Source organism: Aegilops tauschii, chromosome 5, assembly GCF_002575655.3.
Source record: "Aegilops tauschii subsp. strangulata cultivar AL8/78 chromosome 5, Aet v6.0, whole genome shotgun sequence".
Classification (NCBI taxonomy): Eukaryota; Viridiplantae; Streptophyta; class Magnoliopsida; order Poales; family Poaceae; genus Aegilops; species Aegilops tauschii.
In genome coordinates, this window is record NC_053039.3 from 435,619,897 (window position 1) to 435,647,589 (window position 27,693).

The 27,693-nt window shown below is 50.4% G+C and overlaps 2 protein-coding genes across 2 annotated transcripts; one reads left to right on the plus strand and one right to left on the minus strand.

The window, feature by feature from the left end:
* Nucleotides 1-421: 421 nt before the first annotated feature.
* Nucleotides 422-5,935, plus strand: LOC109749144 (wax ester synthase/diacylglycerol acyltransferase 11-like). The gene is made up of 7 exons (XM_040390699.3): nucleotides 422-691; nucleotides 796-1,416; nucleotides 2,313-2,379; nucleotides 2,487-2,560; nucleotides 2,982-3,197; nucleotides 3,333-3,470; nucleotides 5,530-5,935. The coding sequence occupies exons 1-7, from the start codon at nucleotides 422-424 to the stop codon at nucleotides 5,695-5,697; spliced, it is 1,554 nt and encodes a 517-aa protein (XP_040246633.1). The 3' UTR covers nucleotides 5,698-5,935.
* A 12,902-nt stretch (nucleotides 5,936-18,837) lies between these two features.
* Nucleotides 18,838-22,267, minus strand: LOC141022955 (uncharacterized). Its single transcript, XM_073499246.1, has 5 exons — nucleotides 21,920-22,267; nucleotides 21,405-21,761; nucleotides 20,877-21,086; nucleotides 19,964-20,572; nucleotides 18,838-18,960 (listed from the first exon to the last, which is right to left on the minus strand). Exons 1-5 carry the CDS (start codon nucleotides 22,265-22,267, stop codon nucleotides 18,838-18,840), a joined length of 1,647 nt encoding a protein of 548 aa, XP_073355347.1.
* Nucleotides 22,268-27,693: the final 5,426 nt, after the last annotated feature.

Consider the following 27,693-nt stretch of genomic DNA (forward strand, 5'->3'; position numbering starts at 1 on the left):
TGCTGCAGCAAGACCTCGCCGCTCTCACGCCGCCCACGCAGCCGTGAGGGACGGCCAACACCCGCGCGCACCATCCACTGGAGAGATCGAGGCCGCCATCTCCACCCAATGCCGCCGCCCTGGCTTCCAGAGCCCCTCACATCGGCGCGTGGGAGCATATCCTCGCCGGTCGCCGCCACCTTCACCGGAAGACGTGCGGCAGCCGGTGGCCTCCTTGGGTGGCGGTGGGGAGGCGGGAGGAGGGAGGAGAGGTGGCGGCGGCTAGGGTTTGGGGCCGCTCCTGTGTCGCCCGAGAGGGGCGACGCCAGAGGCAGGATGCATCAACCACAGATGATTTTCATCCTATATATACCTACACCTACAGATCAAGCAGATCACTCCGTAGTACATGCAGCGATCGTCTCTTGAAACTAAAGTAGCTATGGACGCTAGCAGTGTTAGCCCCTCGATGGCCTCCGTGCCTACGAGCCGATTGCTCCCGATTCGTACGCCGAGATCAGCACCGGCTGAATGGACGACGACGGACGATTCCTCGGCGGCTACGGAGGAGCCTGTGACCCCTACTGCAAGACTCATGGAAGCTATATACATCGTCGTCACCATCGGCCTTGGCTCGCCCGTAAACCTCCCCGTCTTCAGCGCCGGCGTCGCCGCCGAACTTGCGCGTTACGCGCGCTTCCGCAGCATCCAAGTACGCACACATGCATACTTTTACCAGTAAAAGCATACTTAGCGATTTTGTCACTAGCTAGGTTAATTAAACGCGTCAGCGTGCATGCGTGTGTCAAATGGCAGGTGACAGATGGTTCAAAGGACGGCAACAACCCGCGGTGGGCGCGCACGGCGGTGAACGTGGAAGACCACATGATCGTCCCGACGCTTGATCCCGCCGCCGTGGAGGCCGACCCGGACCGGGCCGTGGAGGACTACGTGGCCTCAGTGTACACGCTCCCCATGGACCGCTCCCGCCCCCTATGGGAGTTCCACTTCCTCGACTACCCGACCTCCGAGGCCGCCTCCACCGTGGTGTTCCGCGTGCACCACTCCCTCAGCGACGGGATGTCGCTCATCACAATGCTCCTGGCGTCCGCGCGCAGCGCCGCTGACCCGACACGCCTGCCGGCCATGCCAGATCAGCCGGCGCGCACAGGCGCCATCTACGCGCCGCGGCACCGGGAGTCGGCATCTGCTGGCGCCCTAGCGGCGTTCATCGCGTGGATCTGGCCGTATCTCGTGCTCGCATGGAACACCATGGTGGACGTGAGTTTCTTCGCTGCGACGACTGTGTTCCTGAGGGACCCGTGCACACCCTTCAGACGTGCGGAAGGCGACGTCACGTTCAACCCCCGTAGGCGCTTTGTGCACCGGAGCCTTAGCTTGGACGACGTCAAGTTCGTCAAGAATGCCATGAGTTGCGTAAGTATATATATATGTCCTAGCTATCTACTCCCTTCGTTTCTAAATATAAAACCTTTTAAAGATTTCAATATGAATTACATACAGATATGTATAGACGTATTTTAGAGTGTAGGTTTACTTATTTTGCTCTGTATGTAGTCCACTCTAAAAAGCCTTATATTTAAAAACGGAGGAAGTAGCTGCCTGTTCGATGGATCGATGATCATATAACTGTTCTAAAATCCTCATCTACACTATGCCTGTGTACGTACGGCATTCCTCCGAGCCAGATAAAAATAGTTGTATAATTAGTTCGCAGCTTATACGCTTGGCATGTATGAAGGTAGTTAATAAATACAATCATATATAATACTACTTCTATGACACTTTGCACTGTAAAGATAGTAGTAACATAGACTAGTATCATAACATTAGTCTAAGTTACTCACCACTATGACTAGCCTAAAAGTGTTCAATTTTCATATCCAAACCTTGATATGAGGTTACCAGTTACTAAAACATACTGTAGACATACACTTTAAGCTATAGAATGTCTTTAATCTCACAACCATCTTTAATCTTTTTCTTTGCGGGGAAAAACCATCTTAAATCTCATATCATCAGTTTTTCTTTTTTGGAACGAAGGCTCAAGAAGAGCCCGGCTTTGAATTAACAAAGCTATCAACCGGCCAGGATCTCTTGACATGTGTGGCCTTAGTGGTTATAAATTTATAATTATGCTTCTGTGTGCGTCTAGCTATTTGCGTGCTGTAATATTAGGTGATATGTCACAGAGCTTGAAGTGAGTTGTGCCCGAACATTAACGCGCAGTCGCTCTATTTATTTTCTACTATTAATTAATTTTGTCCTTTTTGGCTAATAATTAATTTTGCCTGTGTTTTTCTCTTCTGGAGACTGTCAATGATGTGCTGGTTGGGGCAACTTCCGCTGCTCTGTCACGCTATTACTTTCGCAAGTCTGGTAAGTAATGTAAGCCGGACAATGAGGGTATACAGTTTCTCCCACAAGCCAACTACTGTACTTACTATACACATTAATTCATGTAAATGATCTTCAACTTGTGTTAGGTGGTTCTAACACCTACAGAACCTGGTTGCGATCTGTCCTCCTTGTCAATACAAGGCCAACCGCTAGCCTACAAGTAAGTTTTTCATTTCCCTCAGAAGAAAAGTTTTTCTTTCATCAAAATATGTAAATTTCCAAAACAATGTCATTATTGATATTCATATTTGTGTTTCTGCACTCCGAATGACTACACCTTACTTATGTAAATATATGACATTTCAGTTGTCAGAACGATTTTCAACGCCGAGTTTTGGCCCATTACTTTTCATATTAATGTTAGTAAAAGGATAGTATGAATCACCGTATTATGAAACAACTCTTGTAAAACTATTGATATCATATATGCACACCTGAAGAATCTAATTAGTTTCAGTGTATCATACTAGTAGTTTGACTGCATGGGTGTTGAAATGTAAATTATTTCGGAATGCAAGAGATCATCTCATTACAAAGCATATCACTATTTTAGTCTAATGTTTTCTTACAACTATGTACAGACATATGCTAATATGATAGAATCCGGTAGGAGCAACGATGTGGCATGGGGAAATCAACTAGGCTACATCCTCCTTCCGTTTCATTTAGCGATGCACGATGATCCACTTGCATATGTTCGGAAGGCTAAGATGATCGTGGACAGGAAAAAGAGCTCACTTGAAGCTATCTTCACATGTAAGACAAGTGAAGTTGTTGTCAAAATGTTTGGTCTGAAGGTATATTTTCTACCCAACTTATATGTTTTTCGTAAAACCGAATTACACGAATTAAGAAACTCCTTGTTTAATAAACTAATATTGTTTTTAGTTATTATCCAAGTTTATAACTTTTTGACTGGACAATCCTAGCAGGCAGGCGCTTTTATCTTCCGCCGTATGTTCTCCAATACAACTATTTCATTCTCAAACCTGGTTGGACCAACTGAAAAAATAGAGTTGTGTGGGCATCCAGTTGTCTTCATTGCGCCTAGTGTTTATGGAGTTCCGCAAGTAAGTCAACACGATCTTATGTTGAAAAATCTTCAATCTTAAACCAAATTTTTATCAAACTCAACTCATCTACAAAACAATCCACAATGCAAGGACATTGGTCGTAATGCCACTAGTAGAAAAAGGACCTAATGTGAGACACATTAGTCCCGGTTTGATTTTGGCCCGGTACTAATGGTACCATTAGTGCCGGTTCGAACGGCTATGCATTAATGCCGGTTTATGTTGAACCTTTAGTACCGGTTCGTTTCGTGCCACGAACCGGTACTAAAGGGGTGGTGGCAGGCTGGCGTCAGGCCGGGGCCCCACGATCACCTTTAGTACCGGTTCGTGGCACAAACCGGTACTAAAGGGCTAACCTTTAGTACCGGTTCGTGCCATGTACCGGGACTAAAGGGGTCTGACCTATAGTCCCGGTTGGAGACATAAACCGGGACTATAGGGCAATTTTCAAACTCTACCCCCCCTCCCCCTCCCATGTATCGCCATTTCAGTTTTGAAAAAATCAAAATAAAATGATAAAAACTTCAAAAAATAAAATCCTTCGAGAGGTAGTTATATTACTACATCTACTAGTTAGGAAAATTTGAAAACTTCAATTTGGACATGTTTTGCAAAAAGTGTAGGGAAAATGTAAAACGGCTATAACTTTTGCATACGATGTCAGAAAAAAACGTATAATATATCAAAAAATTCAGCACGGAAATCCGCATACGATTTTGACTGCCTACGGCCTATTTGCAATTTTTTAGAATCCTCAAATTCCAAAAGGAAAAAAAAGATATGCTCAAATTTCAGTTTTTTTGGTTAAATCTGGTCAAACTATGGTAAAACTACTTATTCAAGAAGTATAAATGTTACTAGATAATTATTCAAGAATATTAGTGTTACTAAATAATTATTTCAATTTTTTGAATTTTGGTCAAATCTGGTCAAACTGTGGTCAAACTTATTCAAAAAATATTAGTGTTACTAAATGATTACTGTTTTTTAGAATAATAGTTTCAAACTCAAACGGTGAAACGTGTGACCTAATGCTCAAGCTAAACTGCCGAGGGTTAATAGGATTGTCAGCTTACATTTGTCAGGAAAACAACAAGTGCAGACTTGGAAAGTAGAGGGGATAGAACTCCGAAGTTAAGCGTGCTCACGCCGGGGGAGTGAGAGGATGGGTGACCGATTTGGAATGAGTGATCCACACTTGAGTAGTTAAGAGGGGTGATTAGAGACTAAATCATCAAATAATTCAGAAAATTGAAAATAAAATAAAATTCAATTTTTTTTCCAAAATTTCAAAAAAAAAAACCACAGCGCGAGCTCACGCCACGTGGTGGGCCTTTAGTGGCGGTTCGTGACGAACCGGTACTAAAGGGGGGCCTTTAGTCTCCACTCTTTAGTGCCGGTTGCAGAACCGGCACTAAAGGCCCTTACGAACCGGTGATAAAGCTTCGTTTTCTACTAGTGTGCTTTGCTTTCGAACATAAAGCCACTCAATCTAAATTATCAAAACCACGCATTTGATCTACTTTGGTTTATTCGGGAAAAAAGGAGAATACAGAACTACAACATTATACATGCTTTACCACATGGTCATATAGTTATATTCAAGATTATAGATGCAAGAAGGAGAAACTAAACGTATATAACTAGACGGACCAAATTCGTTAAAGAGTACTCAAAACTAGGTGAGGTGTACTATGAAACCTCTCTCCAATGGAGTTTATAGAACAATGAGATAGTTAGGAGTATTTGCATTGGTGCATTTTTCCCTCCTCTTCTTTTGTAAGTGAACTTGAACCCAAGACACCACATATGGTTAGATGCCATTCTAGATATAGCTATGCGGATAGTTTTGTCATTAAATAGCTACGCGACTATGGAGATAACTTGGTTTTGTGTGGGCATACATGAATACACACACCCAACCAAGCTAGGTTAACATCTTGGAACAATACAAGTAAAACTTCACCATGGAAAAAATAGAAATGGAAGTAAACATATAAAATTCAATCATTCTGCCACCCTGATTTGTAATTAATCACAAAGGTTTCTTTTGCAGGCTTTGATTGTGCACTACCAGAGTTATAATAACACTATTAAGATAGTTTTATCAGTTGATGAGGAAATATTTCCAGATTATAGTCAACTTTTGGATGACTTTGTCGTGTCCTTCGGACTCATTAAGGATGCGGCTTCAAGGCTTTCAGAATCCATCAAGAAAGAGTAATATAATCAATGGTGAATTACTTAGTGCCCGTATGAAAATTGTATAATGCCAGCATTATACTCCTACATATTCGATATGTGTGTGTCATGAGTCTCGACAAAGTAGCTAAAATGATAAATTGTACCAAACCAAGGTTGCAAGTCAAATGTATTAGGCACACTATTATTGTTGGACAATGATGTATCACAAGGAATAATATGAATTATCCATTTATATGAGGACCATGCTAATTAATTAATTGTCCTCCTATGAGATTTCAGTTTTGTACTCATAACTCTAGAATTGTCTTTGATATGTCCATTAACACAAAAATTTAAATACTGGTTTTTTTGAAGCATAATACAGGGGGTACTCTGTGCCCATGGACACACTTTGTTTACCAATAATGTGGCATCCACCTCTGGTTTTTTCCACATTGTAATGATATCACATCTTTTTAGTACAATCACATTTTAGTACTTTTAAAGCATTCTTGAAGCCAATATTTGGGATGCTCATTTTTTTGTCTCTTGTCCATTGGCAATGGCCATCATGACATTATCTTGCCCCTCCAAGCTAAAGCCATGTAAATGACATCGAATACATTTATAAAAAAAGTAAAACTCCATCAAAGGCTCTCAACAATGATTTAAGATTATTGGCCATCTGATCAAACTGACCGACTCTAATCAAGTTGGTGCTCCACAAAACAAGCTAGAAACTATATCCTTTGTTGCACCGATCGGCAGTCGAAGGCCTAAGTAGCCCACCGAAAGGATTCTCCCGCCTTGCCCGTTCTCTGTGTGTTAACTAGTCCATTCCGTGCACGCCTGCAAATCCTATTTGCCGCATTAAGCGGCAAACTATCGCTGCTCCGGATAGGCACTGGCCTGTTTTCTGTTTGTTTTCTTTGCTGGTTTTATTGGTTTTTGTTTTTGTTTTTTCTTCTTGTTTTTTATTTATATATATTTTGAAAAATTCAAAAAATGTCCGTGATTTCATTAAAAATGTTTGTGTTTTTAAATAAATGTTCGCAAGTTTGAGAAAATGTTCACATTTTCAATAAAGTTTATTTTTTTTAAAATGTTGAACATTTCAAAAATTGTTCGTGTCTTCAAAAAATGTTCGTGTTTTAAACAAGGGATTTCTATATTCATGCCCCTCCTTCCTTTGTTCTGCTCAGTTTCGTCCAAGCCATCTAACATTTCTTTCCCCTCAACCGCTCAGCCCACCCTCACAAATGCCCAAGCGGGAGCTTGCCCGTTAGGTGAAAGTAGTTGACCATTACTTGACTCAGTTAGTGACGCGTGGGACACCCCCTGCTGGCCCATCTGTTAGTGGCTGCATAGTCATAGGCGGCCCCTGAGCCCATCGGCCAGTGTCTGGCTAATTGGCCAAAAAGGTGGCTTATAATGCCGTGAGAGGGACTCGAACTAGAGCCTGACCCACTGAAACTGCATCGGACGAGCCACTTGAGTGTGTGTGTGGGGGGTGTGTGTGGGGTGTGTGTGTGTGTGTGTTCTGTGACAAAACTGTGTCCTTTTGTCCTAAAGGACACGAAGGATGTGTGTGTGTGTGTGTGTGTTCTATGACAAAACCGTGTCCTTTTGTCCTAAAGGACATGAAGGATGGACCCAAGATTCAGTAACCCTGGAAATGATGGAGCGCCGACGGTGTGTAACAGCCTCAACCCAAAACCAAGGACCATTTGAAATCTTTGTAATATATTTTGGATCATATTGCAATATGTTGTGTGGTATTTTTTTTTGCCTTTTCTTTTCTTCATGTCTTTAAATGTTCCACACCAAATTAAAAACTATGATCATTTTCAGCAAGTCATTTGAGCTTCCTCCTTTTCTTTTAATGGCCTTGTACTTTTCCCTATCAAGCTTTCCAAAAATTCTCAATCAATTTCATTGTTCAAGTTTGGTCTCCAAACTTTGCCACAAATTCGCTTTGCATTTATCAAAGCTCCACCAAAAATCTCAAGATTTTGGACACTTCTAACAGCTAGTCCTAGTTCAAACTCATTTGAACTAAGTTCAAAGAGTTTGAATTAAATCTTTCAAACATGCCCACAATCTTTTTCCTAAATCACACTTGTTTTATAAAGTCAAGGAAAAATAGCATTTTGCACAAACTCTTCTCCTAAACGTATGTACATTTCTTGTAGTCTATATTTATTTATTAAATGGAAAAGGAAAAGCAACATTGGGAGAGAGAGATACCAGAGCAGCACGACCCACTTAACCTCCCCCCTCTCTTTCTATTTTTCACCCCGTAGCCCAACCCACAAGCGAACCAATATGTTCACTATTCTTCTTCCTAGGGTAATTTCCCCTCGATGAAAACCAGGACATGGCCAACGAGCCTGGACTTTCTTTTTCTCCATCAGTGACTAGAAAGAGGGCTAAGTTGGGGTTGATTTCTTGTTCTTGGGCATCTTGGTAGGATCAACCAACACCTTGTAGTTGGCAAGCTCGGCGTCAGCCACATTCGCATCAGCAATGTTCGCGTTCTTTTTTGCAATGTCCTCTTCATACTTCGGGTCTTCGACTACAGTGATGGCACCTCTGGCCCCGACATCTTCACTTCAAATACACATAGAATGGACGGGTCATGAACTTTACGTAACCCGGCCACCCAAAAATGGAGTGGTATTCGCTCTAAAGCTCGACCACCTCAAAAGAGAGGGCCTCCTTTCAGAAATTGCTCTCACCACCAAAGAGGACCTCCAGAGAAATCTGTCTAAGTGGCTTGGCCTTGATGCCTAGTACCACACCATGGAAAGTCATACCAGTCAGAGAGGGACTCCCATCTTCTCCAGCGTGCTCGCACACAAGATACTGAGCTCGCTGCCACCATCATTAGAACGTTTTGCAGACGGAATCCATTAATGAGAAGATGCACCATGAGAGCTTGCGTACCCAAAATGGCACATGTGGGGTGATTTGTAGGGTCAAAGGTAATCGGTGTCTCAGACCAGTTCAGATACTTCAGGGTTCTGAGGCTATGGGCTATGGCGTTGACCTCTCGACTATGAACCTTTCGCACTTGATTAATTTTCGGATCCACAAAAATCAAAAGCACACCCTTCTCCGGGTATTCGTCTGTATAATCCTCAACATCATCACCACCACCACCACCATCATCGTTGTTAGTAGGTTATTTTCTTTTTTCAACCCGATTCTTTTTAGGGCCATGCACTATCCAGTGGTATGCTTGGTCGGGTTGTTCTCTTCATTCTTATAACCAATTGGTTTGTTCCGAGGTTCCCCCTTCATGATCTTGTCCTCTTTCTCACCATTAGCATACCTATTGGCTATTTTCATCATCGGTGCATGGAGGTAACCTCTGTGCGGCCAAGCTTGAGGTGGAGGTGCTCGTTTCTCACACCCCACCGAAAGGCATGGATCATTGGTCCTCCATGACATTCTCCACATAATTGCTAAGTTGATTCTATATCTGGGTATAATCCCGAGTGGATTCTTTGAGTGACTGTGCACAAAGCATTAGATCATGGTGGCCTCCTGACCACTTCTACGTGCCTTGCAAATTTTTGAAGAACGCGACTTCCAGCTTTCTCCATCTCTGAATGCTATTTTCTGGCAGGTTGTTGAGCCAGGCAAGAGCTGATCCCTCTAAGTACAAGCATTGCCACATAATCATCCCCACCACCAATCTACATGACAACGAGGTAGTCAGCCAGCCAAGTCTTCGCCTTGCTATTGTCGCCGTACTTCTCGATCCTCGAGCCCATCGACACTCTGTCAGGGAAAGGGGTTGTACGAATTGCTCGACCGAAGCATATCGGCTCCAAAGAAGCTGAGACACTCGCATGTCTCATTCCCTGTCACGACGACCTGCTCGCACATGGTCCACTCGGCTTTGTGCCAAGACACCCCGCGCATTATAATGAAGGTCATCCCAACATCTGCAAGAATCATTCCACCACTGGGAAGAGTCATCTTGCTGCTGAGGAGAGGCATCTCGACGCCAAGGCGAGTCATTATTTCTCCAAGGCGGTGTACACCGGTTACGCGGTAGATCACCATGTGGTCGGGGAGCACCATTCTGATTGCAGGGAAAATCATCGCATCATCAAGGATTATCATCCCGACAACATGGCGAATCGTCCTGATGATGGGGAGTAGCATCCCGACATCGTTGCGAAAGATCATCACACCACCGGGGAGACTCCTCTCAACAATGGAGTGAAACGTCATCACGCCGCCGACTAGAGTCCTCTCGGTGACACGGCAAAAGGTCATCACACAAACGAGGAGAGGCCTCTTGGCGGTGCGGTGAGGGGTCTTGCCGGCTCCTGCTCGGGTGCGAGCTCGTTGATCCATAGTTTGATGAGGATGGGATGACGTGATTGTCTACTCCCAACTCTGGTTCGAGCCCAGCATTCGGCTCGTGGATGTCAGTCAGTCACGCGACTAAGATATCATCTAGTTCTGTGCAACTGGAGCTTTCAAGAGGGTCGACAACTGCCAAATGTCATCAATTACAACCCTGTCCTTTGGCCTCTAGATTGAATCTGTCAATCTAGTAGCAGCTCTAACATTATCAATTGGAGTTTGAAATATTCAATATCACCTAAACCTATGGGTACAAGGGTGTTTTTCATATTCCAACCACATCGAACCAAATAAGACGAAGAAGGTTGTTGGCACAGCCAACTGGGCTCCGCCAAATCCCACTCTCGAGCCTCCGGCTCGTGTTGTACTCGCGATAGTCGCGTGTTCAAGCCGGTTTGCCTGGGGCGCGGCCTCCTGGGGAATATCGACTTTAGGCCTTGACATCGACTTGAGAATGACCCCCTGCTTGGCTATCCCATGGATTGTATTCTTCATGGGCCGGGACCTTTAGCTAAGTCGTATGTCATCATGGGCCTACACCATGGGCATTCTCTCGTAAGTATCCCAATTAATTTCGTAATGACATCTTTGTTGAAATATTTGAAGAATCTTATTCGTAATCGGAACACGTGTGAATCTGGAACGAAGTTCCTTCAAAAACAAAAGGAACTTCTTCAGTTGGCTGTAGAGTAGTAGGCGAAGAATGGTGGTCATGAACGTGTAAATCGGTCACACAGACATGAGGTAGAACATATGGTAAAGAAGAGCTTACATTATATGATTTGTACTCCGCAAATCTGAAAGATCAAAATGGTTGGTACAATGATTCGCAAGGATTTAAATTGCTAGCTATAGCTTTTTGGGAGGCTAAAAGTGAAGCTATTGTACTTTGTACTGCTATCCTAGCGCTATTAGCTTAGCTCGCTATCAGCTATTGCTAAGGCCATTATCTCGTAAGTGTGCATGGGAAAATAAATATCATGTAATCATTTGTACATGTAAATTTATCAAAAAACCAATGTATTACCTTCGTTTCTAAATATATGACGTTTTAGTAGTTTAATTTGAACTGCCAAAACTTCATATATTTAGAAACAGAGGTAGTATATAACTAACTAACATGAAAAATTAGAAACCCCAAAAGTGTAGAATCCAATCTTTCTTGAGAGGTTGTTTTATATTGGAGCATGGACCGGTTAGTGACCGCTTCAAGGCGACTCTCACCAACACTCATGTTGTCGCAACCAAGTGAGAAAATAAACCACCTACCCATATGTTAATTAGGTATATGCCAGATTCTCTTTAGTCTTTACTTGGCATGTGTTTTGTTGCTATACCCTTTTCCCCTTCAAAACACTGTTCTAAGTAGCTTCCGTGATAGCTCGCAATAACTGAAATAGCTATAGGTAGAATCTCATCATGATGCCGCAAAAAAAGCGATTTAGAACCTTGATAATTTGAGAGGCCATGTGAACAAGCAGAAAAAAGAAAACAAAGTAAGAGTAAAAGCAAAAGTTCCCTACGAAATTGAAACTTTGATCCATCAAACTTTGCTCGGAAAGATCGCATGTGCCTATGGAACGCTATAAGCAAAGCAGGCCAAGCAGCGAAGAAAAAAATGTGGGAATAGCAAGCGAACAGAGAGGCTAAGATCACAGAACATAGAAGGATGCACAAGGGCGAAGGAAGAAGAGTTCGTCCAACACTAAGAATGGAGAAATCAGACGAACAAAATGAAAAAGAAGCAAAGACCTTAACATGCAAGGTCCACAATGTAGTCGAAAATGAGGGAGTAAGACGTTACGTATGAAGGATCAGTACAAAATTGAAGTATTGTAACGTATTACTGGCATTTCATTGATTTAGCATAAAGAGATTACAAAAGGTTTTGGCTAAGTAGCCAGAGAGAGTTTACAAACATCTTTGGGAGCCACGAGGCCACCTCCCTGCTCACATCAAGGCCCATTGCTGATATCTCACCCTGGATCCCCGAACGGGGGCGCTAAACATGTCGCTCCGGCAAGACGCCATTGTTCCGTGTCACTCCAGATTTTGTTGATCACCTTGCAGACGTTTGGGGATTTCCCTCTGAACGTGCCGCCGTTTCGCTGTAACCAGATGCGCCAGAGGATCATGGCAAGCATCGACTTCATCCCTCTCCTAGTCTCCAGGGGTGCCCAACCGAGAATTTGAGCGACGATAGTTAGAAAATAGGGTTTAGGGTTTTCCGTGGGGCAAAGTCTCTCCACGTCTTTTCTATATATATAACAATCAGCATACAATTACATACGTAAAGGGTACGTGTACATGACACGCTAGACCTATTTTAACACTCCCCCTCAATCTGAACTTCTACTCTGTACAAGGTTTAGATTGGTACTAAAACGGTCTAGCATCTGTCTGGTGGCTGGTTTAGTAAACACATCAGCCAGCTGATCGTTAGAAGAAATGAATCTGACCTCAAGAGCTCCAGAAGCAACACGCTCACGCACAAAGTGAAAATCAATCTCGATGTGCTTGGTACGTGCATGGAAAACTGGGTTGGCAGTCAGATATGTGGCCCGTAAGTTATCACACCAGAGAACCGGAACACGCTGCTGAGACACTCCAAGCTCTTTGAGTAGTGACTCTACCCAGATGGCTTCAGCAGCTCCATTCGCCAAGGCTTTGTACTCGGCCTCTGTGCTCGACCTCGACACTGTTGGTTGTTTCTTCAAACTCCAGGAAATGAGGTTCGGTCCAACGAATATGGCGAAACCTCCAGTTGATCGATGATCATCCGGACAACCTGCCCAATCTGCATCCGTGAAGATACTAATGCTAGTAGAGACAGCCTTGCGAAATTTCAGCCCTGTGTGCAACGTTCCTTTCACATAGCGTAAAATCCGCTTAACAGCTTCCCAATGAGCATCAGTGGGCTGTGAGAGAAACTGACACACCTTGTTCACTGCAAATGAAATATCCGGACGGGTGAGTGTTAAATACTGCAGTCCACCAACAACACTGCGATACCGGAAAGAATCATCAGTACTGAGAGGCCGTCCAGACACTCGTGCAAGCTGCTCGGAAGTAGACAGCGGTGTGGAAGTAGGCTTACAATTCTCCATGCTCACACGGTGTAAAAGATCCAAGGCATACTTCTGTCGAGTCAATGTCATCCCCCTGAATTGTAGGACGCTTCCAGACCAAGAAAATACTCCAACGGCCCAAGGTCGTTGATAGGAAAACTAGCAGCGAGGGCATGAACAAGACCATCAACCGCACGTGGAGAAGATCCGGCAATGACAATGTCATCCACATAGACAAGCATATAGATCTGAACATCACGATAGCGGAAGAAAAACAGAGACGTATCTGCTTTGGAGGAGGCAAAACCCAAAGCGAGAAGACGAGCACTGAGCCGAGCGTACCATGCACGAGGGGACTGCTTGAGTCCATAGAGGGCGCGCTGAAGCTTGCACACATGCGAGAGAAAACGAGCATCCTCGAAACCAGGTGGCTGCTGCATATAGACGTCCTTGGAGAGATACCCATGAAGGAAAGCATTGCTGACATCAATCTGCCGAAGACTCCAACCGCGAGAAACAGCCAAGGCAAGAACCAAACGAACGGTGGCCGGCTTGACAACCGGACTGAAGGTATCACCATAGTCAATGCCAAGCTGCTGTGTGAAACCACAGGCGACCAGACGAGCTTTGTACTTATCAACAGAGCCATCCGGACGGTGCTTGGTCTTGAAGATCCATTTGCTCCCAACAACATTGACACCGCGCGGCCGAGGCACAAGAACCCAAGTCTTGTTGTGATGCAGAGCAGTGAGCTCATCAATCATCGCGGTACGCCAGGCAGTCTCACGGAGAGCATCACGATGAGAGACAGGCACCGCAAGAAACACACGGCGACGGGGATCATAGCGGATAGTCCCGTCGGTAGGAACAAGAGCACGGCGAGTATGATCACGGGTGCGGGTAACCATGGTGTGTGCAGGAGCAGCTGGGGGCGTCGCGGTCGAGGGAGCTGGACTCCCCTCGACAGAGGGCGACGCGAGCTGCGGTGGCGATGGCGGAGCAGCATCCTCGAGCACCGGGGCGGGGGACACCGCGTCACCGCGCGGCAAGGAGGCCGCGGAGGGGCCGGGCGAAGCGGCCGGGTTCGTGGACGGGCCGGTCGAGCCAGGCGAGGCGGTAGCCGATGGACCAACCAGGCCGGCGAGGCGACGACCGAGCCGGGCGACGCGGGAGCCAAGCGGGAAGACGTGCATGTCCCATGCACGTCGATCGCCAAGGAGGGTTGCGCGACGGCCACGTGGGGGCGGCGGGCAGAGGGCGTGCATGCGCCATGCACGTTGAGCGCCGGAGAGGGCGAAGCCGAAGAATCCTGCATAGAAGCAACAGGGCCTGGGACAGGCGTGTCAGTAGACAAATAGGACAAGTCGTATTTGCGCATATGGTCACCTGTAGCCGGTTCAGTGGGAGGAAAAGAGAGAACATCAGCCAAAGAAGAGACATCGACAGTGACCCCAAGAGTGGCATAGGGAAAAACAGACTCGTCGAAAACAACATCACGGGAGATGTAGATACGTCCCGTGGAACGATCAAGACACTTGTATCCCTTATGCATCGGACTATAGCCCAAGAAAACACACATGGTGAATCGGAAAGCAAGTTTGTGTGCATTATATTTGCGCAAATTAGGCCAGCAGGCGCACCCAAAAGTGCGAAGAAACTTATAATCAGGGTGCACTTTAAGGAGACGATATATGGGTGTATCTTGTTGAAGAACAGGTGTAGGCATGCGATTAATGAGATAGCATGCCGTAAGGAATGCCTCATCCCAAAAACGCAATGGGAGAGAAGAATGAGCCAGCAAAGAAAGGCCCGTTTCAACAAGATGACGGTGTTTGCGTTCAGCAATGCCGTTCTGCTGAGACGTGTGCGGGCAAGACACACGATGAGAGATGTCAGTGCGTTGGAAATAACGATGCAACCGGTGATACTCACCACCCTAGTCGGACTGAACATCTATGATTTTAGTGTGGAGAAGACACTCAACATGAGCCTGAAAGGCATAGAATACTTGCTCAACGTCAGACTTATGCTTAAGGAGATAAATCCAAGAGAAGCGAGAGTAATCGTCAACAAAGCTCACATAATATTTATAACCTCCGGAAGAAGCAATAGCTGGCCCCCAAACATCAGAATGAATTAACTCAAGAGGCATAGTGGAAACATGATGTGATAAATGATAAGGCAATTGTCGACTTTTAGCACGCTGACAAGCATCACACACAGAAGTCTGACATTCAGAAGAACACACTAAATCATTATTCCTAACAATGTTGTGAACAATATTATTCGAGGGATGACCGATACGTTGGTGCCACTGGGACGGGGTAGTCTTGACGCTGAGGGACGCTTGGCGGGTGGAGGATGGCGACGCGCGACCGAACGGGATGGGGTAGAGTCCACCATGACATCTGCCGTGAAGAAGGATTTTCTTCGTGGCCGTGTCCTTGACAAGGAAAAAGAAACGGTGAAATTCCACAAAAACATCATTATCAAGGACGAGACGATAAACAGAGAGAAGATGTTGATGAATGTGTGGTAGACGAAGAATATTGCGTAAACGAAGGGATGAACCGGGTATAGTGGAATGACCAATATGCGAAATAGACAAATCTGCACCATTTGCCACTTGCACTTGATCCTTCCCGCCGTAGCGCTCGTGGAAGTGCAGATGATCAAGATCATTCGTCAGGTGGTCCGTCGCACCGGTGTCCAGAATCTAGTGCGGCGGCTCATGGGAGGAGGATGTGGACGCGGAGTTGGCGGCGCGGTAGTCATGATCATAGCGGCTGCGACATTCGCCGGCCTCATGACCCCAATTCTTGCATATCTGGCACCGGGGACGCCAGCGGCGGTTGCGACCACCCCCGTTGCCACCTCCGTTTCCTCCTCCATTGCGGCTATTGCCGCCATTGTTGTTGTTACGACCAGAGGGGTTGCCCTGGCTGTTGCCATAGCCGCGTGCTGGGCGGGAGGGAACCGGCGGAGGGGCGGCCGCCGCTCGGGCGGCCAGAATCAGAGGCTCGGCCGAAAGTGTTGTTGTAGACTGGCCGAGACGCGGCGTTGGCGGAGGACTGCCAATCCTCGTGCTCGGACTGCTGCTGCTGAAGGGCCTCGTAGTGGAGAACGCTGGAGTAAACGCGGGGAACGTGATTGGCACGCCCGCGAAGTTCATGGAGGCGGCGATGGGGTTGAACGCCGAGCCGAGCCCGGTCAGCATGTAGTCGATGATCTCATCATCGCGAAGAGGAGAGCCGGCGGCGGCCATCGAGTCAGCGAGGGCCTTGACCTTCTGCATATACTTGCCGGCGGGACGATCTCCCTTGCGCAGCGCCTGAATCTGGCGCCGGAGGTTGCGCACGCCGACGCTGTTCTCGGCGGCGAACATGGTGTGCACGGCCGCCCAGGCGGCGGCGGCCGACCTGCAGCCAATGAGCTGCGCGGAGATCTCCATGCTCATCGAACCGAGGAGATGCCCGAGAACCTTCTGATCCAGCGTCCACCATTGCTCGTAGTCGGGGTTGGACACGGTGCGGGCGGCCTCGCCGGTGCCTGTCGTCACGGTCGGCGCCGGCGCGGTGGCCGAGCCGTCGAGGATGCTGTGGAGGCGAACTCCGGCGAAGTTGGGGAGGGCAAGAGCCTTCCAGAGCATGAAGTTGCTGCGGTCAAGCGAGACCGCGATGGGCGGAAGGACGGGGGTGGGAGCCGTCGCGGCGGGTGGGGCGATGACGGGGGCGATCGGGACGAGCGCGGAGGGGGTGGTGAGCGTGAGCGCAGAGGAGGGGGTCATCGTGGGTGCCGGCGCGGTGGACATCGCGGCGGCCGCGAGGAAACTGCGGTGGCGGCGGGAGGAGAGGCGGCGGCGGCTAGGGTAGGCTCTAATACCAAGTTAGAAAATAGGGTTTAGGGTTTTCCGTGGGGCAAAGCCTCTCCACGTCTTTATATATATATAACAATCAGCATACAATTATATACGTACAGGATACGTGTACATGACACGCTAGACCTATTTTAACAACGATCTCCGACGTCGTCTTCGCCTGCGCTTGCACGTTGGTGTTGAACGTGGAACATCCTCTCCAAGCTGCAACCTGCGACTAGATCTCCCTGGCAAACGGGCACTCCCGAAACAGGTGCACCGATGTCCCCAAGTTCCTGTTGTAGAGCGCGCAAAAGTAGCCGCTGCAGGCGATCATTGCATCATAGCCGATTATGGTGCAGCAGCCAGCTGAACATCTTTGTATGCCCGGAGCCCAAGCCTTCCAGATGATCGACTTAAGCTTGGACCGCGGCCGATCGGCAAATTGCATGTCGTAGGCCGAGCGCGCGGTTGTGAGGTTGATTGCCGTCCTCCTGATCACCCGATGCAGAGACACGAACTGAGGCAAGATGCCGTCGACGTTGCCGTGCCGCAGGTCATGGATCCAGCGCTCCTGCTGCATCGCGGCGGTAACCGTTCGATTTTTTCGAATGGAATGCTTGAAGAGGTCCGGGTACTGGAGCCGAAGTGGACGATCGCGATCCAATGACAGTGCCAAAACTTGGCCTGCTCGCCGCTGCGAATTCACAGCGTACATAGTTTACATGTTGTTTTTAGGCATACTCAGGAGGAAACGAGTGCATGAATCACAACGCGAATGAAGGATCAAGCAGGGGCGAGCCAACATGCGCGCCCCTGCGAATTTTCATGGCCCTATTCCATCTTCAGGCTTCTGTAGCATCTTTTTTCTCTTTTCTTTTTCTGAATATAGGCTCTTGTAGCATCTCATTATGGATTTGATGTGTGTACATGCCTGACATGGGTGTGACCGTAGTGCAATGTCTTCGATTGCCTCCCATGCCTCCTTCGTGATTCTTTTCGACAAAGTGTTGTATCACATCGTTCCGCATGAGAGAGTTCTCCTTCGAGCAACTCCAACAGTTTCCTTCAAAATCTTCCCGTAAAACCAGTTTTATTTTGTTTTCCGTAGCTTGTAAGGGAAGTTGTCTAGAGCAAATTTTGTCAGTTCTGTAAACTTCTTCCATTAAATCTATTACTCCCTCCGTTCCTAAATATTTGTCTTTCTAGAGGTTTCAAATGGTGACTACATACGAAACAAAATGAGTGAATCTGCACTCTAAAACATGTCTATATACATCCGTATGTGGTGACCATTTGAAATCTTTAGAAAGACAAATATTTAGAAACGGAGGGAGTATTATTTTTTAAAAACCTAGCTAAATGGCCTAGGGCCTGCCAGTCAGTGACATAGGTGATGGCCACCGGCGGGCGGCGATGCAGGCACGTGGTGGCCGCCCTAGAGGAGCGACGCGAGCAGCCGCAGCGCCACCACATCCCAGCGTGGTGGCGTTCCGACGAGGTTCCGGCGGGGAGCATGCCGGCCGCACGTGGACGTTTGAGACGGTTACTATTCAACCAAAATTCTACGGGAAGGACATCTCCTCATAAACCTGCGCGAATAGAAGACCATTTTTACGAAATAATGCAAAATTAAGGCCAGATTACGGGAATTGTTGGATAATTTTTTTACCGAAAAAGGCTTTCGCCCCGCTTTATATTATAAAGCAAACCGCCCAAGCCAAACATCCAACAAGATTCAAACACACACACATACACACAAATCTCTCAAACACACACACAAAGTACCGAATAGGGTTAATGCTGAGGGCACAGCTCAACAAGCCCTGGAAACAAAACAACACACTCACACACAGCAACCCGAACAACAGGACTAATCGGGCTCCGGAGGAGGGGACGGTAGCAGGGGCGCCACGCGGAAGGCCATCGAGCGAAGGTCGGCGAGGAGGGTGTTGATGGCGTCCCGGTCCTGGGAGCGGCTAAGCGGCCGCCAGAGCTGCAAGTAACCACACATTTTGAAGATGGCGTCAGTCGCACGTCGAAGAGGAACTTTCTGAATAACAAGCTTGTTGCGAATGGTCCAAAGCGTCCAGGCAAGAACCCCAACGCACAGCCATCTAATATGGCGGTAGCGAGGGAGGAGGCGTAGATTTCTGGAAACAAGTCAGGGAAGTTGGTGTTGCACCACTATCCACCGACCGTCTCGCGAAAGCAGGACCACAGGAATTGGGCTGTGGAGCAAGAGAAGAAGATGTGGTTAGCATCCTCCACCGTGCCGCACAGGGGACAAATCCCATCTCCTGGTCCGTTACGCTTGAGGACCTCAACCCCAGAGGGAAGGCGTCCCCGGATCCACTGCCACAAGAAGATCCTGATCTTGAGAGGCTGGCGGATGTCCCAGATCAGGCTAAAGGGCTCAGGGGCCGACGAGGGGGCGATGGCCGAGTATAGGGACTTAGTGGAGAAGCGGCCGGAGGGCTCCAATCGCCAAGAGATGGAGTCAGTGGCGCCCTCGACATCTATCGGGAGAAGGGCGATGTCCTGGAGGAGGGCGTCCCAAGCGGCCACCTCAAGGGGGCCGAAGGGACGACGGAAAGCGAGGCGCCCTAAGTCAATAAGGGCCGTCTCGACAGAGACCCGAGGGTCCATCGCAATGGCGAATAGCTCTGGGAATCGCGCGGCCAGGGGTAAGTCGCCAATCCAACGATCGAACTAGGACAGGGTCGAGGATCCGGAGCCAACCGAGATGGACGTGCCAATGCGGAGTACGGGTAGCAGCTGAATCACGGCCTGCCAGAACTGGGAGCCACCGGAACACTGACAGAAAGCGAGTGGTTGGTCCCGAAGGTACTTGTTCCGGATGATGGTAAGCCAGAGGCCTCCTTCCACATTGGCGATTCGCCAGAGCCATCGGGTCAGGAGGGCAATGTTCATGCGCCGAGAGGACAAGCCCTAAGGCCACCCTGGTCCTTGGGTTTGCAAATGTCCGGCCAGCTCACCATATGGTATTTCTGCTTATTCCCCTCGCCTGCCCAGAAAAACCTGGACTGGTATTTGGCGATCTCCTGATGGAGCGTCTCATGTAGGCTATAGAAGCTCATAAGAAACCAAAGCAGGCTGGCAAGCGAGGAGTTGATGAGGATCACGCGGGCAGCCTTCGACAGCCACCTCCCTTTCCAGGGCTCTACGCGGTGCTGCATCCGAGTCACCGTCGGGCGGAGGTCAGCTACGGTGAGATGCGAGTCACTAATGGGTATCCCCAAGTAGGTCGTGGGGAAAGTACCCAACCGACAATTCAGTCGATCAGCTATAGCCTGGGCCTCCTCCGGGGGGTACCCAAGAATCATCACTTCGCTCTTATCGAAGTTGATTGTGAGTCCCGACATCAATTGGAAGCAAAGGAGGAGGAACTTCAGGTTGGCAATGTCTGACGCAGAGCCTTCCACCATTATTATGGTATCGTCTGCATATTGTAGGAGGGAGACCCCTCCCCCTCCTACCAGGTGAGGGACTATGTCGTGAATATGGCCAACGGCTTTGGCCTTATCTAGGACGACGACAAGGGCATCAACGACCATGTTGAACAGAAACGGTGAGAACGGGTCACCCTGACGAACCCCACATGAGAGTGGGGAAGTAAGGCCCGATCTCACCGTTAATGTTCAGAGCGGTCCGACCGCAAGAGACGAGTTGCATAACTCTGGTCACCCACCGATCATCGAAGCCCTTGCGAAGCAAGACTTCCCGAAGGAAGGGCCAGTGAACCGTGTCATAGGCTTTGTGGAAATCGAGCTTCAGAAAGACCGCTCGATGGTGCTTGGACCGGACTTCGTGAAGGACTTCATGGAAGACCAACACCCCATCCAGAATAAACCGCCCTTGGATGAAGGCGGATTGATTGGGGTGGGTTACTGAGTCCGCAAGAAGGATCATCCTGTGGGCGTACCCTTTGGCCAGGATCCGGAATATCACATTGATCACGGTGATAGGCCGAAACTGGCGGATGTCAGAAGCACCCGGAACTTTGGGGATGAGGGTGATGACCCCATAGTTAACGCGCCCAAGGTCCATGGTCCCCGAGTAGAACTCATCGAAAAGGGCCATGACTTCCAGTTTGATGGTCTGCCAGAACGTTTTGTAAAACGTCACTTGCAGTCCATCCGGACCCGGGGCCGAGGAAGGGTTCATACCCTTAATGGCTGCGAGGACCTCGTCCTTAGAGAAGGGCGCCACCAAAGCGGCATTCGCCTGGGCAGATACCAACTGGTTAGCCGACCAAGTGTCGGGAGCCAGTGCAGCCCCACCCCGAGGGGTGGCGGAAAATAGGGCTTTATAAAAGTCGTTGACATGTACACGGATGTCCGAAGGGCGGACGAGGGGGGTATCCGCATCCCACAAGCAATGGATGGAATTCCGACGACGCCGCCCATTGGCAATCGCCTGGAAGTAGGCCATATTGGCGTCCCCGTGGAGCACCCACCATTGGGTGCCGCGTAGCCTCCAGTATGCCTCTTCATCCGTGTAGATGGTCGAGAGCTGATCCTCGAGATTATATCTCAGCATCCACTCATCCGGGGAGATCCCGGAAGAGTCGGCGCGGGCGTCCAAGGCTTGGATAGCCGACATGAGGGGCCGCTCGCGTTTGCGGAGGTCACGGCCAAGGTTAGCTCCCCACCCCTTCATGAATTGGCGAGCGAGCTTGGCACAGAACTGCCACGAGTCAACGGCGGACATGGAGTGTAGGGATGTTGTGCGCGCGGAGATCCACTTAGCCACGACCGCCTCCCGGAATCCGGCCTGGTTGAGCCAGAAGAGCTCAAACCAGAAACGCGACGGGATGGGGGGCGCTCGTCAGCGGTGGAGAGGCGGAGGGGAACGTGGTCATACCCGATCCGGGTGATCGCACGCAGCGAGGCCAAGGGGCACCTAAGTTCCCACTCCGGTGAAACTAGGACGCGATCCAGGACGGATCGCGTCGGGTCCACTTGATGGTTTGTCCAGGTGAACCTGGCACCCGTCCGCTCTAGCTCGCGGAGGCCGAGCTCCGCGATACAGTCGTTGAACATCTGCATCCGGGGGAAGTTGATCCGGTCATTGTTCTTCTCATCCGGGGAGCGGATGAGGTTGAAGTCTCCTCCCACAACTACAGGGAGGAGGGAAGCGGAGACCTTCTGGTGCAGCTTAGCTAGGAAGGCTGGGGAGCGACAATGATCCGTCGGTCCATAAACGATGACGACCTCCCATTTGAAGTTGACTGCCCGTTCAAAGATCTCCATACTAACGAAGAATTCGCCCCGCTCCATGCCGCCCACCTCGAAGGTGGCATCCTTTACTCCTAAAAGGATGCCACCCGAGTGCCCCGTGGTCCCACTAGAAGGGAGCCAGTGCCAGGCTGATGTCTACTATGCAACTTTATTCTTATAGACTCGTGTTGGGCCTCCAAGCGCAGAGTTTTGTAGGACAGTAGCAATTTTCCCTCAAGTGGATCACCTAAGGTTTATCAATCCGTGGGAGGTGTAGGATGAAGATGGTCTCTCTCGAACAACCCTGCAACCAAATACAAGAAATCTCTTGTGTTCCCAACACACCAAATACAATGGCAAATTGTATAGGTGCACTAGTTCGGCAAAGAGATGGTGATAAAAGTGCAATATTGATGGTAGAAATATATTTTTATAATCTGAATAAATAAAAACAGCAAGGTAGAAAATAGTAAATGGGCACAAAAACGGTATTGCAATGCTTAAAAATGAGGCCTAGGGTCCGTACTTTTGCTAGTGCAAACTCTCAACGATGCTAACATAGTTGGATCATATGATTATCCCTCAAAGTGCAATAAAGAATCACTCGCGAGTTCCTATTAGCGGAGAACAAAAGATAGGAATTGTTTGCAGGGTACGAAACCACCTCAAAGCTATACTTTTCGTTCGATCTATTCAAGAGTTCGTACTAAAATAACACCAAAGCAAATTCATATTCATAATACTCAATCCACACAAAGAACTATAAAGAGACCCCGAAGTTTCTGTCGGAGAAAAACGTGCATCAACCCCTATGCATAGATTACCCCAATATCACCGCGGGAATCCGCGAGTTGAATGCCATAACATATATCAAGTGAATCAATAAGATACCCCAATTGTCACCTCAAGTATTCATATTGCAAGATATATATCATGTGTTCTCATCTCTGAATAATCAATCCGACAAGACAAAACTTCAAAGGGTAAAGATTCAATTCATCGTAACAAGAGTATAGAGGGTAGAAACATCATATGATCCGACTATATTAACAAAGCCCATGATACAGATCACGAGAGAGAGAGAGAGAGAGAGAGAGAGATCAAACACATAGCTACTGGTACAAACCCTCAACCCCGAGGGTGGACTACTCCCTCCTCATCCCGGTGGCCGCCGGGACGATGAAGATGGCCACCGGAGATGATTCCCCCCTCCGGCAGGGTGTCGGAATGGGTCTAGATTGGTTTTCGGTGGCTACAAAGCCTTGCAGCGGCGGAACTTCTGATCTAGGGTAACCCCGAAGGGTTTCGGAATATTTGGGAATTTATAGAGCAAAGAAGGGGTGTGGGAGGCCACCGAGGTGGGCACAACCCACCTGGGTGCGCCAGGGGGGCCTGGCGCGCCCTGGTGGGTTGTGCCCCCCCTGGGGGCACCCCCCAGGTGCAGCTCTGGCCCATTGGGTTCCTTCTGGTCCATAAAAAATCTTCGTGGAGTTTCGTTGCGTTTGGACTCCTTTGGTATTGATTTCCTACGATGTAAAAAACAAGCAAAAAAACAGCAACTGGCACTGGGCAGTGGGTCAATAGGTTAGTCCCAAAAAAATGATATAAAGCTTCTATAAAATGATTGTTAAACACCCAAGAATGATAAAATAACAGCATGAATACTTCATAAAATATAGATACGTTCGAGACGTATCACGGGCGAATAGGTGAGGGCAAAGGCAGTCAAGCTCGGGGAGGGAGAACTCAGTGCGCATGGTTTCCTGGATGGCAATGATGTCGATGTGTTCGTCACGCATGCATTCGATGAGTTGGCGACGTCTTCCGTCATGGCCGAAACCGCGGATGTTCCAGAATAAGACTCACATCTAGACCCCCATCGGGGGGCTGCTTGACCCCAGGACACGTGAGGCGCTCTGCGCCCAGAGGGCCGCAGTGCGAGAGCGGGTGCGCCCACGAATCACCTCGCCGGCCACCATCGGAGCAGGGGTGGCGGTCGGTTCCGCGGGTTGGCGGCGGAGACGCGCCCGGGTTTCAGCCAACTTGCCCTCTAAGATCTCGCGGGCCCTAATGGCCTCGATCTGCTCTAAGGGGGGGGGGGGTCCAACTTCCCCCCTGAAGATGATGGCTGAGTCAGTGGCCACCTTGGTGAGGTGGCCAGGGGAACGGCCTCGAGCGCGGAAAAGGAACAATTGGAAGAACTGGGGGGATGGAATCCGCACCTGGCTCGAGGTTCCTGGCCGCCGCCCGAAGCTCAGCACGCTCGGGGACGGACGGGGCCGAGAAGTCCATCGGACGGGCCGGATCGAGGCGGGCACTGCGGCGAGAGGCAGCCACCGGCGTCGAGGTGGAGCGGGGCTGCCGGGCGTACGCCACAGTCCGTGGGGGGGGGTGCGCAGTGACAGGGGTGGTCACGTCATCGGGCACCGCCACGACCAATGGACTTGGAGTGGCGAGAGGGTCGTCGGGGACCGCCAGAGGAGGGAGCAAGGTGGGGGGCTCCAGGGTGCCCCCGGCCAGGTCCTCCTCAGGGGGGGGGAGCAGGCGCGGGCGCGGAGAGCGGGACACCCCCGTCGCCGCCCGTGGAGACCGGGGAGATCGGTCCAGGGGGGACGAGGGCCACGGGCTCAGCGGCGTCGGGCGCAGGACGGAGTCGGCGGACGGAGAGCGGGGCGACGAGGGCGGGAGGACGAGCAGACCCATACTGGAGATGTCACTGGTGTCTCCGACGAGGGTGGGGAGGCCGGTGGAGGGGCGGCCAGCCGGATAGCAACCACGAGAGCGACGGCCGTCACACGGGTGCGCCCGGACCTGGAGCCGCCACGACCCGGAGGTGGGTTGGCAGGATCGCGGGAGGGGGAGTGGGAGTGCTCCGACAGATCGTCGTCGTCCTCGAGGTCGTCATGGCGGGATGAGCGAGGGCGCCTGTGGTGGGAGTCGTCGGCATCAGCTGGGCCACCCCCTGGTGGCCATCGTCGGAGAAGCGGGGGCGACCGATGTGGTTTGGCGGCTCGGGGCAGATCTTGAGGTCGAAGCCCTCGTCGTTGAAGAAGACACAGATTGTGGCGGGGAGCTTGGAGGAGTCTAGGGATTTCACCTTGACCCGGCCTCCTCCTCCTTGCGAAGCGAGACTCATCGACCACCACCACCTTGCCAAGGATCTTGGACATACTGCGGATGACGTGCTCAGACCGGGCAACATCGGGCAGGCCGGCAATGAGGATCCAAGCTGTGTCCAGGACCGCCACCACCTTGGGATCCCACTTCGGCTCAGAGATGTCCACCACCAGCTCGTTGAGGACCAAGGTGATATTGCCGCTGCGGGTGCAGTAGCCCATGCTGATGGCATCGGGGAAGACCACCGTGAATGTGTTGGCGGAAGTGGGGGCCACCTGTCAATCCCACTTGCACCGACACATGTGGTTGATCTCGGCCTCGATCATCTCCGGGGCGGCGACGCCCTCGCCCACAACTGACACGATCGCCAGGAGCGAGGGGGAGGGAGGGGGGACGTCCGACACCTCAATGTGGAAGAAGCCCATGTCCTCGATGCCGTGGCCGTGCACCATGAGCTCCTCGGTCACCGGACGGTCCGGGCAGAGAATCGCGGGGTGGCCGGAGTCCTTGCAGAGGTAGCACATCGGTGGGTTGGGGCAGGCCACCTAGAAGTGCCCGGAGCGGCCGCAGTTGAAGCACGGCGAGGCGTCCTGGGCGGTGTCGGCGACCGTGGAGGGAGCCGTCGCGGCGAGCGGCGCAGGGGCAGCAGGGGGGAGGGCGGCGAGGGGTCCCTTCTTCTTCTTAGCGCCTTGGCGCCCACGGTTGCCATTGCCCCCATTGGTCGGGGGAAGGAGGGCTGGTTTTGGGGCGGTTGGTAGCGGCGGGCGGACGGTTGCTGTTGCAGCCGGGGAGGGGAGGCGGAGCGGTCCCGACGGCGCGCCGGGGAGGGAGACCGCCGCCGAGATGAGCGTCAGGACTCCGCAGCCGGCGACCGCGAGTCCGCACAAGGGGAGGCACATCGTCCCGGCGAGCGGCGGCTGTCGCGCTCGGAGGAGCGGCGGCTGTCGCGCTCGGGGAAACGACAATCAGCGCGGGGGGAAGGCCGGCGAGCGTCACGCGCGGGGGAACGCCGGGCCGGGTGGGAGGACAACTGATGCCGGAGGTCAGCCTCCCGCCAAAGGCCATCCGGGGAGGAGCGCGGGGGGTCGTGGCGGTCATCCGTGCGGCGCTAGGGGCGGCCCACCTCGTCCCCCCATTCCCGGGGCATGGCCGGCGGGGGAGGGGTGGTGGTGGTGCGGAGGCAGGGGACGACGGCGGGGGGCACCAGGCGGGGGGCGGCGGGAGGAGAACTGGAGCGGTGCGCGGGGGGGGGGGGGGACTGGAGCAGATGCGGGCTGGGAGGGAAACTCTAGAGATGGCCATATGGACCGCTCGGCTGGGCTCGAAGTCGCAACTGGCAGCGGTCCAGCAACAGAAAGGCCCGAGGCCGGCGCAAGGCGCGACCCATGACCAGCGCGGCCCGGTTCGTCTCCACCGAGGCCAGCTCGCGGAGGGCAAGGGTTTCCCCGAGCGCCGCCGCAGGAGCCGCCGGCAGATCAGGACGGGGGCGGCGTGGCCAGGCCGGGGTCCGAGCAGCACCAGGATGCGGGGGAAGGGAAGTACCGAAGGCTGAGATGAAAGGGTGGAAGGGGGATCAGCGCGAGACCACCGAGGCCAACCCCGGCCATGGCGACAGCGGCGCGGCGGCCGGACTTGAAGCGACGGCGGCACCTGTTGGAAATATGCCCTAGAGGCAATAATAAATTGGTTATTATTATATTTCCTTGTTCATGATAATCGTTTATTATCCATGCTAGAATTGTATTGATAGGAAACGCAGATACATGTGTGGATACATAGACAACACCATGTCCCTAGTAAGCCTCTAGTTGACTAGCTCGTTGATCAATGGATGGTTACGGTTTCCTGACCATGGACATTGGATGTCGTTGATAACGGGTCACATCATTAGGAGAATGATGTGATGGACAAGACCCAATCCTAAGCCTAGCACAAGATCGTGTAGTTCGTTTGCTCAGAGCTTTTCTAATGTCAAGTATCATTTCCTTAGACCATGAGATTGTGCAACTCCCGGATACCGTAGGAATGCTTTGGGTGTACCAAACGTCACAACGTAACTGGGTGGCTATAAAGGTGCACTACAGGTATCTCCGAAAGTGTCTGTTGGGTTGGCACGAATCGAGACTGGGATTTGTCACTCCGTGTAAACGGAGAGGTATCTCTGGGCCCACTCGGTAGGACATCATCATAATGTGCACAATGTGACCAAGGAGTTGATCACGGGATGATGTGAGTTACGGAACGAGTAAAGAGACTTGCCGGTAACGAGATTGAACAAGGTATAGGGATACCGACGATCGAATCTCGGGCAAGTAACATACCGATAGACAAAGGGAATTGTATACGGGATTGATTGAATCCCCGACATC

Coding starts and splice junctions, on each gene's coding strand:
- LOC141022955 (XM_073499246.1), bottom strand. CDS start 22,267: ATGGAGCGGGGCGAATTCTTCGTTAGTATGGAGATCTTTGAACGGGCA. Junction 21,762..21,919: donor CGCGATCCGTCCTGGATCGC/GTCCTAGTTTCA, acceptor TGGCTCAACCAG/GCCGGATTCCGGGAGGCGGT. Junction 21,087..21,404: donor CCAATATGGCCTACTTCCAG/GCGATTGCCAAT, acceptor ACGTTCTGGCAG/ACCATCAAACTGGAAGTCAT.
- LOC109749144 (XM_040390699.3), top strand. CDS start 422: ATGGACGCTAGCAGTGTTAGCCCCTCGATGGCCTCCGTGCCTACGAGC. Junction 692..795: donor CGCGCTTCCGCAGCATCCAA/GTACGCACACAT, acceptor GTCAAATGGCAG/GTGACAGATGGTTCAAAGGA. Junction 2,380..2,486: donor CTATTACTTTCGCAAGTCTG/GTAAGTAATGTA, acceptor AACTTGTGTTAG/GTGGTTCTAACACCTACAGA.